Genomic DNA, 17,337 nt, shown 5'->3' with positions numbered 1-17,337 from the left:
GACATCATATGCTTTTGTAATCTAGATTGTCAGTGCTTTTCCAGGCCGATGCTATAGCACTTCCTTACAGGAATTTGATTCATGTAATTAGACAGCTTGCCAGTGCTCTGCCACACCGGCCTCTCATCGCATCTGTACCTGCACTCACACTCTTCATAGGCAGCGCCCACCTCCTCGCTCCCGTTTTCTCCTTCTGTCCCTTTACGGTAAACCACCACCTTTATGAAACTTTTCAACCTAATCAGTTCAGCCAGAGATCCTCGTTCCTTTGCATTTCATTCGTACTCCCCACGCTGTTTCATGTTTCATGCCATTGCCCCCGCTTTGTTTCCCTGAGGTCCCCGATGTGTCTCGTCCATCCCTAACATCTCTCGCCAACACCTTTCAGGAAAAGCACCATAACCAGGGCAGACATTTACATGTTTGTCGAATGGATAAATAAATTTGGCAAATAGTTACAATTTGGCTACTAATGGACCATGACATGCTGGTAATGACAAAGTCACATTAGGACATCATGGTCAGTAAATGTCAACGTGGTTTTCCTTGACCTCATAGCCTTAGTTTTATAGAACGAGGTTCGTTCTTATTTCCACAGATGATCATATGGAAAGGGAGTGTCTTACTTACTGGCTGTCCCTCCTTTGCAGTTCCTTGCCAAAACGCTGTCCACCCCTCTTCCCTCCTCCTCCAGCTATTGTAAGATCCTGACCAGGGTAGCACTGTGCGTCTCAAGCGTTCTCCTCTGGTCTTGATAACAGGATCTCCTGGAAAGAACTGAAAGTACGCAAAGGACGGGCATATGTGTTGCCCAGAACTCACTGCGTGTTAATGGCCCTTTTTCTCTATTAACGCTTCATTTTCTTCTCAAAGTTTTTTACAATCTAAAATATTTGTTGCCAGGTTATCAATATTCTAGCAACCGTTACGTAAGGATCCAGTAAAGTCCTTAATCTGAAGGCAAAAATGTCTTAAGAGACAGAACCTGAATTTTCCTCTGTGAAGTTAATTCCACCTTTCGTCACTCTTTTGCTAAGCCAGAACTGCCCTTACCAAGGCCCACCATTTACCATTTACCTAGCAAAATCTCGATCTCTTATTTGCTTGACCTTTTCACAGCATTTGGCACTGTTTACTATTCTTTCTTGGGAATAATTTTAGTTTCTTTAATATCACATCTGTGTTGATTCCCAAATCTCTGTACCCTCTCCCAGCCGTCCTCCGGAACTCCAGACGAACACATCACTCATCTGCACGGCTGTGCTGGGCTGTCTCTGATGCCTGGGCTTCATTGGTGTCTAAAACCAGACTCATCTCCGGATCTCTCCCTCCCATCCCAGCGCCTGCCCGGTTGCCCAGGGTGAAGCCTTGTCAAACCTAGCGCTTCTTTTCCCTCATCCTTTCACCCCAGTCCCTGTTAGTGTTAAATATCTTTGATTGTTGATTCTTCATCTGTGATTTCATCCAACTTCCGTGGCAGCTTTGTGACTTAATTTCCCTGCGACTAGTGGTACTTCCTCCTGTCTGTGGAGCATGCTCTAGGCCGGTTTTGAAATGCAAAACTGACCTTGCCTTTCTCTTGCTAACAACCCTTCAGTAGCTTTTTCCTATTGCAGTGGTTCAGACTTCTGAGTATGAGTAGCATGCCCATCTCTTTGTGCTCCTCAGGTCTTGTCCTTTGCCTCTTGCTCTTTCTTGCCTCTGGGCCTAAGCACCTGGTCCTCTACCTGAACTTCTGCAAAATCAGTCTCTCTCTACTTCTTCCCCGCCTCCCTACACACCATACACCCGTTGCCTGGTTAGTTCCTACTCACCCATCAGGTCCCGCACTAGTCAGCTTCCTCAGCGGGCCTTTAGAGTATGTTTCATCTTGAGGCAAAATGTTCTTGTAGTGCCCTGTGATTCCTCCATCCCAACACTTCTCACACATTATTCTATTTATGGTCTGTCTGAATCACTGTTATATTCTCACTGCCAAGCATAGGTGTTCAATAAAAATTTGTCTAGTGTTTGCACTGTTTACTGAAAAGCTTGTGGAAGATTTAGGACAGTGACATGTGAGGTTATGTATGATCTCACAATGTTATGAATTTTCCATGTGAAATTTCTTAGCTCTTTAAATTATTATATAAATTTGTAATTTTTAGCATTCTTAGCATTCCAGGTCTTTACAATATTAATGTATTTTAAAGCTGCATTCTTTGGGAAAATTTGCAAATTCAATTTAAAAAATTATGTTCGGAAAATATCTAGTACACTATAAATATGTACATGTACAATTTATTGTATGCCAGTTATACCTCAGTAAAGCCTCTTAAGTTACTTAAGTGCTAAGTAAAAACATGCTTTCAGGGTCTTAGATTACCATCTGAAATAGAAGTTATGACCAAGATTTGAGTCTGAATGTCACGCATTTCGCACATGTAAATGTATGTATATATTGGGAAAAATAGCCAAATGATATGAATGCAACAGAATCCACTCTTGAGTAGTATAGTTTGCCTTTTTAAGTATCAGAAAATGTGGGCGAAGCATATCCTTTTTGTACCATGAAGGTCTTGGGGAGGGGATGCTATTACTTAGTTATTTTGCTGAGCTAAAAGTTTGCATTTGTAGGCTTCATGAAGTTGATAAGACTTTTATATGTGACAGGAAATATTCTTGTATGTTACAATTATGAAGGAAAATGCTAGAGTAGCTTTGCGGGGGGCGGTCAGTGCTCTACCGTCTTAGGTAATGCCGGGGTGGTGTTGGAAGATACAGAAGTCACCGTGACTATGGTTTATTGCTGATCAGATGAGACAGGCGTTGGATTTGGTTTCACATAGACTGCATGACCACCCGGAGAAACGTTACCCCACAGTACACTGTGGGTGGTATCTCAGTTCTCTTTTTTGATAGGGTTACCAGATAGGTCCAATAGGAGAACACCATCTAGTATGTGTTAATTTCTGCAAGAAATTGTACAGATTGTTCCGTTTTGTATAGAAGATGAGGAGATTTGAGTCAAAGTTCAGTTGGCCTTGTAGCTGATGGTGGACAGACTAACATCCTTCCAGGGGCGGCGTTCAGCGCTGTACTTCTGGGTCTGTTTTTAACCTTGCTCTTCCGGTTTATAGATGACACAGAGTGTGCAGGAACAGGTTGCATTTCTGTGACAGAATCTGGATTCGAGATGCTCTTTTTAGGCTAACACGAGAACTTAAAACACATGAGATAATTCAGCAGGAAAATTGGAAAGTGGGTTTGAAAACACAATCGCAAGATTATGGTATGGAAGAAACCTGTTTTGACGCAAGTCAAAGTGGAAAAGAGATATAGGGAGTGAGCTTATTTCACCGTAAGCTTATATTCCTGTAATAGTGTGATATTCATGTTCGGAAAGCTAATTCGACCTTAATTGCCCCAGTGTGTGCAATTTCAGAGGATTTCGCCTTGAGCGTCTACATCACAAGAAGGACGCTGACTGACTAGGCTTCAGCTGCGTAGCTGTTGCCTGAGGAGCAGGTATGGGAACCGTGGCCTAGAAGAAAAGCTCTGGGGAGGGTGGTGAGTTGTGAGGGTATCTTCAGGTATTTGAAGAGCATATTAGAAGTGTTTGCTCCAAAGAGAAAAACTGGGACCAGTACACCTGTTCATTCTAAAGAAGACCTGGTTAAGAACTGTCAGTATCCAGATACAGTTTAGTTACTGTGTTGGTTGTGTTCATTCTGGTTTTTGTTAACGTAATAGTGCACGGAGAAGCTGTGAAACAGAAATGTCAGGTAACTAAAATGTTGAAAAAGAAGTTGAACGTGTTTCCTTTAATGGCACACTTTCTATCTGTACTTTCTAAAATTGAGAACCGCTAGTCATTTTTATTGAAAAAATAACATCTCTTTCTATCCTTTGACATTTGTGTAAATTCAAACTAAGAATATTGATGGTATGAGTGATGAATTCTAAGTTTTCTTTCCTTAAATTTTAACTTACATTTTCTCCATGGTAGTTTCTTTTAATTTGAGTAATTCTCAAGTGGCAAAATAAGACGTGTCGTAGAAAGATTTGCAGAATGAGTTTAATGCAGACTTGTTTTATTAGCTGTGTGACCTTGCACAACTGACTTGAACTCTGAATGCAACGTTTCTGCATCTGTAGACAGTAACGTTTACCTTATATCTTTTTATGAGGAATAAATGAAATTGTACGTGTGGAAGCTCCTGACAATCAGGAACTCAGTAAATGTTGTTGCTATTAATAAATCTGTCCCCAGAAGACCTGTCCTAGAGATTAAACTCTGCTGTCACTTAATTTTCTGACTGAAGTTATGTTTCTGCCATCTCCCTTTCTTCCATCTTTCCTCCTTTTATTTCACCAAGCTGTTGGTAATTTTAGTAAAATTTAACATTCGTGGCCTTGCTCCATGAGACCTATTTCCTGTAAGGAGCACAAGTTTATGAAGAGACCTTTTTTTTTTTTTTTCTTATATTCCTCCATCTTAATTTCTTCTCGCTGTTGTTATTGTTGTCAGTTTGCTGCTACCAGCTAAGATGCCTTCAGGTTTCATTTTGCAGAGGTGACAGAGGGTTAAAGCAAAGCTGCCGCCTGTCAGATTTGAAAAGATTTCCTGGTTGGCTGTCCTTTCGGCCTTCCTCTTCTCCTTCAGCTTTTTAAAACCTTGGAACCTTCAAATCTGTGAATCAAAGAAATGCTTGAACACCTCAACTGAAATTAAAAGCAAACCCCAGATGGAAACAGTGTTTTCGCAGCCGTTGCAAATAATTTTCTTCTTATACTCACATACTCAAAAACATCTTATTTGAAGCGTTCTGTTATTGTAAGCAGACCAGGGTTTCTCAAGTGGAAGCTAATGTTTTATCCTATATTCTAGTAAAGTTGGCCAACAAACGTGAACTCTGGATGAATCACTGTTTTTAAGTTAATGAAATCTTAGGTTATTAAAAATCATTGACTGTGGTAGACCATTCTTTCTCGGTTCATGCGAATAGTGGAGGTGGCAAACGTAATTACCCAAGAATACACTACATGTTTTCTACAAGAAGTTTTGAGAGAATTTCTCTCTCTCTCTTTTTTTTTTTTCTTCTCTGAATCTACCTAACATTCTATAAACTATATGGCCTCTGATAAAGATTTCTTAGTTACAGACTGAGGATATCAGATCAAGAAGGAATTTCAGGTGTGGCCTGGTGTCCAGCCCCTCTCATTTTTCAGTTTGGAAATCTAGGTCCAGAGAGTCAAGCTAATTATCCCACATTGCTCGGGGGGAGATAATGACACACCCAGGAATGGAAAGAAACCTTGATTTTTAGCCCGAGGAGACTAAATTGATCATTGGTGAGTCACTTAGCCAGTGCCCAGTCACATGGCGCTACTTTGTTTACTGGCCTCTGGTGTTCCCTTTGTGTCTGGAGCATGCCCACTCGGTGGTGTCCTAATTGAGAAGCTTTATTACGGGACTTCGGGCAGGAATCTGCCCTAACTGGAGCAAATGGAGCCAAATGGAGTTGACCTGTTAAGAATGTTAAATAATTTGGGTAAGGTGTTAGATCCTGTAATTAAATAAGTCAAGAGAAAATTGAATTCACGAACAGAAATGCTATAGTTAAATTATAATGCGTAAAGTATTTGTATACGCCATTTGAGGAATCTTTAAGAACACACGTGGCAGGAGCGAACCAGAAAGCTTCAGTTGAAGAATTCAGGACCCCTTGTGGAGGGAGAGTAGATGGAGGACACAGGGAGAAGGGAGATACAATTAATCTCGTAAAAACTGCTGTTATAAGCGGTTGTCAATAATAAATAATGTTTTACTATAAGTTCTCAAAGGAAAGAGGAAATATTCGCGAAATGCAAAGTTATAACTGTCAGCTCTAGTTTGAATATAAAATGATTGGTGGCGGTGTTTCAGAATCCTAACAGAATAACCTCAGTGGTTCCAGATGTTTTTAATAAAAACTTGGAATTGTCACATCAGCAGCAAAAGCACAGGACTGCAGATTCTGTGTTCTGTTGGGGAGCGCTGAGCAGATCCAGAGGGGAGGGCAAAACAGACTCTTTTTTCCCCCACAAGAAGAGCGTATGTTCCCTTCCCAGAGCATTTGTTTTCCAAGGAGGGAGAGAGTAAGTAAGGGCGCTTCCAAATCATTCCACTGTGTTTATGTGTGCATGAAGAGAAAGAAACCTCGATTAGCAGCCTGCAGCACAAAGGCAGCAGGTAGTCAGAAATTAAAAGGTTAATCTGTATGTCTCAAAAACAGTAATCTGGGCCATTTCAGGCAATTGGATTACTTTGAAACAGATTCCTCTCTAATTATATAAACTTCTTGACACATGCCTTGTTACTTACTTATTTTGTTTGCCTTCAGTGCAAGGCACAGAATATTTGCTAAATCAATATAGATTCTCTACGTTTAAGTCAATGGTTAGAGGAGGTTAGGTGTAGAAAGGCTTTATTATGATTAGAGCATCTGAACCCTAGGGAGATGCCTGGGAACCTTGGAAGCAGGAAACATTTGATTCTCATTAAAACAGAAGGGAGCGGCAGTTGAGGAATAAACCATATTGAGGGCAGAGGGGAGGCAGCTTTGTACTCATATGGGGAGCAGGGAGAGCTCTCAATTATAGCTCAGTGAAGGTGCATACAGAAGGTGCATACAGAAAAGATAAACTATCCATTTTTCCATACACTGAAGCCTATAGAATCTTTTGAGTTGTCCCTCAGACCACATAGTTGCAACGTATTTGTAAATTCCTGACCAGGTTCCCACCCTTTTGGTAAACCTGAGCAAGAGCTTTATTTTCAGCTCTCTAACCTTTCTCCGATCATCTTGTTTCTACATTTTTCCATTGTCACCCTAACAGGAAGCACCCTGTGTTTCACTGCACAGGTTGGTGACATCGCAGAGCCAGGGCTCACCAGGGGGCACGTGGGGAAGGGGAGGCTGTCCACCTCTGCGGGACAGTGGGGGGTGTGGCATCAGGCTTCTGGGGCGGCTTACTGCTGCAGCTTGCTGCTTGCTCATGGCGGAGGAGAAGGCTCGCCTTCCAGCAGGACAGTCTGCGTCTCTCTCCTTTGGGCTGTTTGGCAACTTGAATGCCTGGCCTGAGGGAATGGTGACTCATCAGACCTTCTGTCCTCTTTTTGTAGCTACTGAAAAACCCTATCACCAACTCTGTTTGCACTATTGACAGAAATTCAGTTAGTAGATCTCCCTGCTCCTTGTGTCACGGTGTTTGAGCCCCCTCATGAACTCCCCTGGTCCAGCCGAGCACTCCTCTGGCCACCTGAGCAAAGTGTCAGCAGCCTGATGGCTCCTCGCAGGAGAAAATCTTTGTATTTTTTTCTTTCTCCACTCTTTCCCCCTTTTGCTTTCTTTGGTTCTCTTCCTCTTCTCCCTGCTAAATTATTTTTGACCCAAGTGAGAGAATGTCTGAAGTGAGAGAATGAATTCTGGAATAGGCCTGGCCTGGGAGACTGTTCCCAAGGGTGGGGACTAAAGAGGTCTCGAATAGTTTAAAAAAAAAAAAAAAGCAAAAGAAGTAGCAGAGCCACATGCAAGGCTCACTTAATGTGAATGGAAGCGTCGAAAGGGAGGTCCCTGCCAGGTGACTCTTCTAGCCACTTCTGAATCCTAGAGCCATCAATCACCCTGACTTACTTGGCTAACATTTTTCTCATGTTAAATCATTGGTTTGCATTTGCCAAGGAGAGGCAGTGTGTGCCTCCTGCAGTTTGTTTTCTGTACGTGGTGGAATAGATAAGTGAGTCGTTACGGTGTTTAGGATGACCTTTCTCTCCCTTTATTACGGCCCGGCATGAGAGCACTCCTTGCATCTGGGAGAGCCTAACAGAGCCTCCCTCATAGGGGACGGCTGGACGAGGAGGAGGAGGAGGAAGCGGACTGGAAAAGGAGCCTTGTTTTTCTGTCTTAGTTTGTGGGTGAATCATGTTTGCAATTAGGTTTGCAAACCTCCTAGGCTCCTGGTGCAGCGCTGAAAGGCAAGTCATGACACTCTTGAGAGTGGGGGGTGGAGACTGTGGTAGGGCAGGGCCAGCGCCCTAGGAGAAGGGGGTGCGCAGAGCAGGAGGCGGGGCCTCCCCCTCCCTTTCCTCTGCCGTCTTACATGTTTTCAACTTAAATCAGAACCAAGCCCGACTGCCTGGTGTGGGAGACAGACTCCAGAGGTTCTTTACTTTATACAGAATCAACAAGCTTCTGCTTTTTTTTTTTTTTCATTCTTTTTCCCTGTAAAGGAAAAATTGATAGTCCTTTTTTCTTTTAAAGCAAGAACAGAATTTTATGGGAGAATTTTTTCACGTCACCCCCGTGGAATAGAGCTGTCTTCCTTTTTTCTTCCCTCTCTTTTCCTGACAAAGTACGTACTGGATTTTTAACTGCCTGCTTGGTTTTTTTCCCCCACGCGCATCGGCCATTATGCTCAGTCGGTTCGTTCTTCGTTTTTCCACTGGACTTATCGCCAGTGATGGGGATGGTGTGTGCTTCTCCTTCCGTCAAGATCTGCGCGAAGTATAGCATCAGGAGGCATTTGCTGTTTCTATGATGAATTATAAACTCGTCGTCCCAGTGCTCTGAAGTTCTCGCAAAGTTCTCGGTCAGTTTAAGGAATTGGGTTTCTCTTGGTTTCTTTTATTTCATTTTTGACCCTTTGAGGGTTGTGTATAGAGAAGGCGTCTGGAAGACACAGACGCCCCCTGTGAGAGGTTTGGAACTCTGGACTTGCGGGACGCACCGGCCCCCCCACCCCCCACCCCCCGGTTAACGGCGGGCACATCTGCGTTTTCTCTCCTCTCTCCTGCTTTTGGACACAATGTATGAACGGCACAAGAGGCGCTACAGTCTGTGCGACATCTCCAAGGTGGACAGGGCTGTGGACGTGGTGCTGCTGAAGGTAAGGAGCCACGCTCGGCACATTCCCAAGCTCTCGGGCTCTTTCTTCTCCTGGCTCCAGTGGCCGGGTCCCTGGCCGTCTGCCTTAGGAGAGAGGCTGAGAAGTATGTGTGGACGGTGTGCGGCGGGGGTCGGGTTGCTGATGTCAAGGTTCTTAAAGGGCTGCCTCGTGGGACCTGAGAGTCAGCACCGAGTTGCTTGCTTTAAAATTCGTTCTCATGCTCGGGAGAACATCACACTCTTGAGAATTCCCCTTCAGAGTTGCTCTTCCCCGCGACGTCTGTCCCTCTGTCCCTGTCTCACCGTCTCCCTTCCCCCACCTCCCGTCTGTCTGGGTGTCTCTCTCTGCCGTCCTCTGACATGCTGCCTCTGTCTCTTAGTCCCCCTGTCTTTTGTCTGGGCCTGTTCTGTCTGTTGCTTCTGCTGTCTCTCACTGACAGCTTTTGAGGGGAGATACATTTATTTCCTTTGGAAGGTCCTCCAATTAAAATGGCAAAGGAACCCTTTTGGCTTGACTTGACTGCTTTTCAGATCTAGCCTCAGGCTCTGTCGATAGCTGTATTATTTTTTTTTTCTTTTTTTCAGCATTAGTGGGTGTCTAAGCAAGATGGGGGTGGAGACTCTGGATAGCTAATTGTTCACAGAAGGCACCCTTGAATCTAAAATTAGTCAGGACTCCTCCAGCCGTAAGATGGGAGTCTGGGAATGTTGGATGACTCAAGGAGTACTTTTTGGAAGTTTAGCTTTCTGGCAAAAGCAGGGGAAATTGGAAGCCTACCAAGGGCTTCACGAGATGCCAAAACAACCTCAGTACCTGAGCGCCTGTGAGTGTGGGGCTGTGGGAGTCTAGGCAAAAGCGATAATGTTCCGCCCTGGTCAAGGCAATAGTGGAGCTGTTATACTGATTTCTTGATTCAATTTATTGCAATTCCCTCATTTTTTTTTTTAATGGTCCATCGAGGCCAAGAAATGGGCTCAGAAGGCTAGACACAGGAACCAGTAAAATGCACATTGGACCAGGAGCGCACAAGGAGTTGTGCTTTGGAGAGTCATTGACCCTCCGTCATCGCTGTCAGATGGTCACTGACTTGCCAGGCCTCGGCCGAGAGCAGTTGGTAACTTGGCATTTTGAACTTGTTCCAAGATATTATTCATTTTAAGTTTCTCTGAAAGGTGATTTCCTCTATGAAATCATGATGAAGTTTTGAAATTTTTGTTCTTTGGTATTTAGGGGAGAGCCTAGTTTTTAGGAGCTTTATGTGCTTGATGCTTTATGATATTCCATGTCCAGGAGGAAAAGGAAGAGTGGGAAGGAGGATAGGGAATCTCAGTCTAGGTGTCATAAGGGATATCATATGTTTAAAAAAGGCCCAAACGGGTAGTACTCGATGGTCTGTCTGGATGCGAAAGCCTTTACGAGTGGAGCTAAGTCAGCACAGGCGTCTTGACTCGTGATGCCGTTTCAGTTGTAATAAAACACTTCTATGTGCGTCATTTCATTTGAGACTTGTCAGACAGCAGCTCTTTCTCCCCATTTTCATATGAAGGGTTCGAGGGTTGTCATCAGCCGTGGTGAGGCGTATGAAGGCCTCGAATAGCAAAGATGTTAATTAATTTATTTATTTTCCCACAAAGCCAGACATTAAATAAAGTACGATTTATTACAAATGATTTGACAGAAATCAGCAGCATGTAGTATGGGAACTAACTGGCATACTTCTTTTAGTTAGAAGCTCTTTCTGGGGCGCTGACATTTGATTAAAAACCGATCTCCAGAGGATAAAAATATGCCCCCTATACCAAGGGAAGGCGTTCTAGAAGGAACAAACAGCGGGTACTGGGCCCTGAGAGCCGTGGTGACAAGAGCATCCTGAGCGAGCCAGGAGCGTCTGAGGAGAAGGCCAGGGGCAGAAGTGGGACCTGGCGAAGCAGGCCTCGGCGGCTGCGGGGAGGAGCTCACCCTGCTCAGAGACGTTACTCCTCAATGTACGTGTACGCGGGATCATTCTGGCAGCGTGGGAATCCGTTAGGGTGCCATTATGGTAGTGCAGGCATGATGGGATGGTTTTGTGGTCCAAATGGCAAGCAGTAGGTGGAATGAGATTCAGGCATTTAATTGTTACATTCCCAGTCTCATTTTACATATGGAAAAACAGTTTTGGATGCTCAGGAAGTTTCCAAAGGGCTCCCAGCTCACACGTAATAGGTCCTGGGATGCAGCCCCAGATCCGATTGTTTTTCTTGCTATTCTAGACTGCTTTGAGCTGACCAGTTCTTTTTTACATGAATATGTATATCACTTCTTATTTATATACACACATTTTTTCCCTAAGACTTTTCATATTGAAAGAAGTCTTAGAAGTTATCTCAATCACTTCTTTCCCGCTGTAGGAATTTCTTCTATAACACTTTGGACAGGTGCATGGTCTCTTATAATTTTAGTTTGTCACACAATTTGTAGCAGATTTTCCACACAATTCTTTTTATGAAATCATTCAAAGTGTTCTCCACTTATCTTCCATTTTAAATTTCAGTATCCTTAATCATTGTTTTGTTTTGTTTTGTTTTTAAATTATATTGTGTACATATGCCTCCTCAGGTCTCAAACGATCATGCATATGTTCTCAATCCACTTTTATCTATGGAAGTTTCTTTTTCATACTGAGGAGCTTGTAATTTTTCATCTGTCCACTAAATATATCTAAGCACTCAGAACAATGTACCTAATTCATATTAAATGCTCAGTAAGCATTTGTTAATTGAATTAATTAATCTTTTAAGATGTGTAAGTATGGATTCATGAGATCATGTTTTATAAACTAAATGCAATGATAGATTGGTGTAAGATCACGGAGATGAAATGTGACAGTAACCACAAAATTTAGGTTTTGAGTCTGACACTTTGGTGTTCCACACTTACAGCTGCAGCCCCTTTTATTGGCATCCTGATAATCCACTCTAGGTTGGCTCCCAAATCCCCATCCTGTGTTCTGTACCCACACTGTGATTGGCTTGGTCTGCGTTCTGATGTTCCTGTGTCGGGTCTGTGCAGTTGGTTTCATGGTGGCCCTTGCACATCAAGGCCTTACGATTCCCTAAGGCCGCGTGCGCTGGTCTTGATCCTTAGATCAGCTCTCGCTTTCAGTCATCAGTCGCCAGCATCCGCCAAATCTTACGTCTTTTCTCAATGTTTTTTCTAAAAACACATGAGTTAATACATAGTATTCTGGTCACCCACCCCTCCACTGCCCACCCAGTGTGCGTGCGCACGCGCTGACACACACACACACTCACACTCACTCACACCCCTACCCCTCGTCCGCACTCTACGTCCTTCCCTTCATTACCTCCTCTGAGGCATATGTGACTTCCGGCTCTTACAGTAGGGGATTGGTTGCTGTGAATCACATGCTTAAGATGAGATATGGAAGAATTTTAACTGTTAGCAGAATCCCTATGGTATCAACATGCCTCTTTTTCTCAGCATCCTTCAGAAAGCTAGTATTGACTTCCCAAGAAGTGTAATGCACTTAACCTCAGTAGCCCACTCATGGTAAGCCTCCCTGAGACGGTTTTGACACTACACAGCAGGCATCAGAAATTTACTGCAAAGCTAGCATACCAAAAAGAAAGGGGTCAGAATCTAGGCTTAACTGCCGATCGAAACTCATTTTAGTCTCGGGGCCAATTCTGTTTTACTAATTTTATAATTTTGGGTTATTTGGAAAAACATTGCCTGTTCATAAATAGTACCATGATTCCTCGTGTTATTGATGATTTACCGAGAACAGACTTTGTAATGAGTAATTCAGCCTGTTGGATGGATGGTCAAAAGATTTGCAACCATGTTTCCGTGCATAGACTCAGAGGATTCATTCAGTGCACAGGCCACCTGGGCTCATTAGCTGAAGCTCAGAAGTAGTATTTGACTTTTAACTACAGTGATATTTTCCAGAGAATTACATATCCTTTTAAAGTTTGCTTGCTCTAAGAGACGTCTGCAGGTATCAAACAACAGACATAATGAGACTGAGGATTTAAGACATCTATACGCATCTGCTCAGTTACAGTCTGATTCCCTGAAAAGACATTGACTCAAGTCTTGGCTTCCATGTCCGGATGGTGGGGTTTCGCTTCCTTTTGTTCAGCCTTGGAACTGTGGCTGGATCTCCTGAGACAGTTGCAGAGGAAGTAAATACGGGCAATGGCTGGGAAGGCTGGGTGTAACCATGAGCTGCATTATTAGGATGTTCAGTATAAACAGTAGCAGAAGCCCTGCCAAAAACAAAAGGCTGTTCCTTCTCCACTGAAAATATGTACAACTCTATTTTCAGACTGATGGGAACACAGCGTGGGTGTGGTTTAGGTGATCACAAGGGGCAGGGATGAGAAATAACATTGGGGCCGGGGTGGAGGCGGGAGGGGTGGCTGGCATTTCTTCTGTTATCCCCTGCTCTTTGTGCACTCTGACTCACCAGAACTTTGAATGTTGAATACCTGCAGCGTCCATGAGGTGCTAGGAAGCAAAGACTGGCTTTGCTTCTCAGCTAAAGAAGCATGAACGTGGTCAGAGCCAGAGAGAGCGCGTCTTGGGAGTTTGTGTGTCCAAAACATGTGAACATTAAATGGCAAGAATTTCTGTTTTCCTCATTTCCAGATGCTTGCTACACAAACTTTGCGAATCGTCTTGAACTGTTCCCTCCCCTACCCGTCTAGTTAGTTGCCAATCCTGTAGTTGGCTAATAGTTCAAAGATTCCATCAGGCCAAAATCTGGATGGAAGGGCTTATAATCATCGTTGTTTTTCTCTTAAAATTCAAATTATTAGCCATCTCAACATTGTAGTTTCTTCCTATTTTGTCTCCTAATCCTAATTTGTTAATCAAAATCTCTTACCAAGCCTATTCTCACAGCTGGCTACAGAGTGCCAATAGTACAAAGAACCAGTTTATAATTTATTAATATTGAAACCTCAGTCTTACAGGTCACCCTTTGGGAAACAGACTGCCACGAGAACATGTGTTGCCTTATATGTATGGTAAGCAGTCTGAAAATGTTTCTAATGGGCCACATAGCGTGGCCTTTGAGTTTTCTTCTGTGCGTGAGAGCCAGTGGAATTGCCGAAGAACAGAAATGAGACTAGAGCAAATCTCTGTCACATCTGAAACAAGGTAGAAGGAGGGGGAGATGTTTTGTAATCCACTTTACATCTCAAGCAGCCTGGCCGTGTAGTAAGCACAATGTTTTTCACTCATAAACATGGTAGGCTTGGTGTCGCTGTCACTGTGTGCAGGATGTGGTCGAAAATGCTGATGCATGTTTCGATGTTCTTTCTGCACTCGGTGCATGTGGAGTTTGCCCTCTGGGCAGTGGCATTGACCACTATGAGCAGCATCTGGCCCAGATCACTAGCTCTGCCTCTGACTGTGTGGGCTGCATGACGACATTTCTCTAAACCAGCTTGCTTATCTCTGGCTGCTGCACATTCTTTTTTTTATTATTATTGATAAAATACACACAACATAAAATTTACCACATTTAGGTGTACAGTCAGTCAGTGGCATTAAGCGCATTCACGTCGTTGCGCAGTCATCACCACTGTCCATCTCCGGAACCTTTTCATCTTTGTGAACAAACTGTTCCCATTAAACAGTAAGTCCCCATAGTCCCTGGCAACCGCTATTCTAACCTTGTCTCCATGAATTTGGCTCTTCTAGGTACCTTATGTAATTAGAATCTTACAATACTTGTCCTTTTGTAACCCTTTGGTTTATTTCACTTAGGATAATGTCCTCAGGGTTCATCCATGTTGTAGCGCATGGCAGAATTTCCTTTTCTAAGGCTAAGTAATATTCTGTTGTTTGTATTTACTACATTTTGTTTATTCTTTCATCTACTGATAGGCATTGGAGTTGTTTCCAGTTTTTGTCTGTTGCAAGTGATGCTGCTGTGAACACTGATGTGCAAATATCTGTTCCAAGTCGCAGCCTTTGATTCTTCCGGGTGTATTCCTAGAAGTGGACTTGCTGGGTCACGTGGTGGTTCTTTGTTTTATTTTTGGAGGAACCACCGTACTGTTTTTCACAGTGGCCGCACCATTTTCCTTCCCACCAGCAGAACTCAAAGGTCCCAGTTTCTCCACATCCTCACTCTCGCTCGTCATTTTCTGTATTGGTGGTGTGCGTGTTTGTTTAGTAGTAGCCATCCTAATGGGCGCAGTGTGATATCTCATTTTGGTTTTGATGCATTTGCATTTCCTTAATACACACTCATTTTCGTGCCATTTGTTTGTAGGGAGACGGCGAGTACGAGCTGCCCAGGCTGCTCCGCTCGCCTGCGTGTTGCCGCGTGGGAATGCCGCCGTCTGGGGTTCTTCTCTTTGTGCGTGCCCCCTTGGCTTTCTTGCACACTTTTTATCAAGTAATCCAGAACAGGTGAAGCCAGATCCAGCTTTCCTCTTAGGCTCCATAACTTTGCTTAATTAACCATTTGAAAAACATCTTAACACGTCAAACTCGGCAGAGTCAAATAGAATGCACTATTGTCTTCTTCCCTGGTGGGTTTGCTCTCTCTGTTAAATTGTGGCTCTCTGACCCCTCTTCCTCTCCCACTGCTGTGGATTCCGCTCTTCGTTCTAGTTCATTGAGGCGCTGCTGCTTCTGTGCTCCAGAGGGCATCTCCCGAGCCCAAGCGCGTGCTGCCTTTGGACTGGGCCAGTTCAGGCTCCTGACCGGATGTGTGTCCTGGATGCCCCATGCGTCCTTCCTCCCCACTACCCCAATTTATCTATACACTTTTTCTGGAGTTATTTCTTTAGTATCATAGTGGTCTTTTCATCCCCTTGCTTATACAGCGGAGGGCCGGGGTTTCATCACTGGTGGAGAATAAAGCCTAGATTCATTTTAGCCATATCTCCCATTATTCTTTCCTCTTCTGGACACGTTAGGACTTTTTATGCTCCTCAGAAACATCTAAGGAAAAGATTTGTAGTCTGGATTACAATGATACACAGCACAGTTGTTCATGATATTCCTTTTTTATCTTTTCAGTATCTATAGGGTCTGTAGTGATGTCCCTCTTTCATTTCTGATGTTGGTAATTTGTAACTTTTCTTTTGTTCTTGGTCAGTCTAGGTAGAGTTTTACTGATATCATTGATCTTTTTCAAGGAACGCTTTTTGGCTTTATTGATTTGATTGTTTTTTATTTCATCGATTTTTGCTCCTTTTTTTCCCAGTCCCATTCTCTTTGAGTTAATTTGCTATCTTTCTAGTTTCTTAAGGTCGTAGCTTCATTGATTTGAGACCTTTCTTTTTTAATACGGGCATTTAATATAAATTTTGTTTAAGAACAGTTTTAGCTATATCTCACCAATTTTTATAGATATTTCTATTTTTATAAAGTTCAAAATGTTTTCTAATGTTTAATATCTAATGTTTTCTTAACATTTCTTCTTTGATTTGTGGAGTTACTAAACTTAAAATTTTGTGTACTATTTGGGGTCTCTTCAGACATCTTTTTGGTTTCTAAATTCAGTAGTTTTAGTCAGAGAGCATGCTTTATATGATTTTAATCCTCAAATTCAAGACTTGTTTTATGCCACAGAATATGGTCTATTTTCCATGTGTACTCAAAAAGAATGTGCATTTTGCTCTTGTTGGATGAAGTTCTCCATATATGTCCGTTAGATCAAATTGGTTGATGTTTTTCAATTTTTCTATATCCTTACTGATTTTGTGTCGAATTGTTTTATAAAGTACCGAGAGAGGACCATCGAAACCTCCAATGGTAATTAAAAATTTTTACATATTAAATTTAGTGAAAAAAGTAATAAATTTATTATTAAATTTAACTTAGTAAAAATAGCTTTTATATGCCTAATTATATTCGACAGTCTCTTTAGAGCGTCATTGATTGCCTCGATTGTATTGTGAAAAGATTTTTTTCTTAAAATAATTTTACCCACTTGCCGTAAAGTTTTAAAGAGAAAGGGGTGACGGTACACCGTAGGAGTGCTTGCAGCGGCTGTGAAATCAGCCCACGGAACTTCACCGTCTGAAACTCGGTCTTTTCCTTTTGCTTCAGATAAACCGAGAGAGCTGGTGCACCGTCGAGCCGGGCCCTGACGCAGCGTCTCTCTTGGCTCCCACGCAGAGCCCAGGTAAGCAGACTTCCCAGCTTCCAGCTGACTTGAATATCTGCCTCCAAAACGCCCATTTTCTAGAGCCTCGTTCTCACTTTAGTAATAGATCGTTCCATCAGATGTCGGTCCTTCCTTAGCACGTTATGGAGTACATCACAGGAAAAGGGTATATGTGGTTTGGGTTTGTAGGCGTTTTGTCTCACAGTTGAAAACGAGCACATATAATTACCTAAATTTCATTTTAATAGTAAGTTCTCACATAGGGCTTTATGGTTTATTAATTAATC

At 42.9% G+C, this 17,337-nt stretch overlaps 1 protein-coding gene across 15 annotated transcripts in view; it reads left to right on the top strand.

Moving 5' to 3' along the window:
* The window catches only part of AKAP13 (A-kinase anchoring protein 13), a 235,136-nt gene that overhangs the window by 141,810 nt on the left and 75,989 nt on the right, over positions 1-17,337 (top strand). For 14 of the 15 annotated variants that reach the window (XM_016151661.2, XM_016151658.2, XM_016151655.2 and 11 more), the window contains one exon: positions 16,993-17,068. In XM_016151661.2, coding sequence (XP_016007147.2) covers positions 16,993-17,068 — 76 coding nt within the window. Of the gene's footprint in view, positions 1-7,001; positions 8,911-16,992; positions 17,069-17,337 lie in introns of those variants that run through there. The other variant, XM_016151664.2, reaches the window with a different exon arrangement.

The sequence above is a fragment of the Rousettus aegyptiacus genome, unplaced genomic scaffold (assembly GCF_014176215.1).
Source record: "Rousettus aegyptiacus isolate mRouAeg1 unplaced genomic scaffold, mRouAeg1.p scaffold_m13_p_14, whole genome shotgun sequence".
In the NCBI taxonomy this organism is placed as follows: Eukaryota; Metazoa; Chordata; class Mammalia; order Chiroptera; family Pteropodidae; genus Rousettus; species Rousettus aegyptiacus.
Note: the sequence above shows the minus strand (reverse complement) of the source record. Positions and strands in the feature narration are given on the sequence as shown.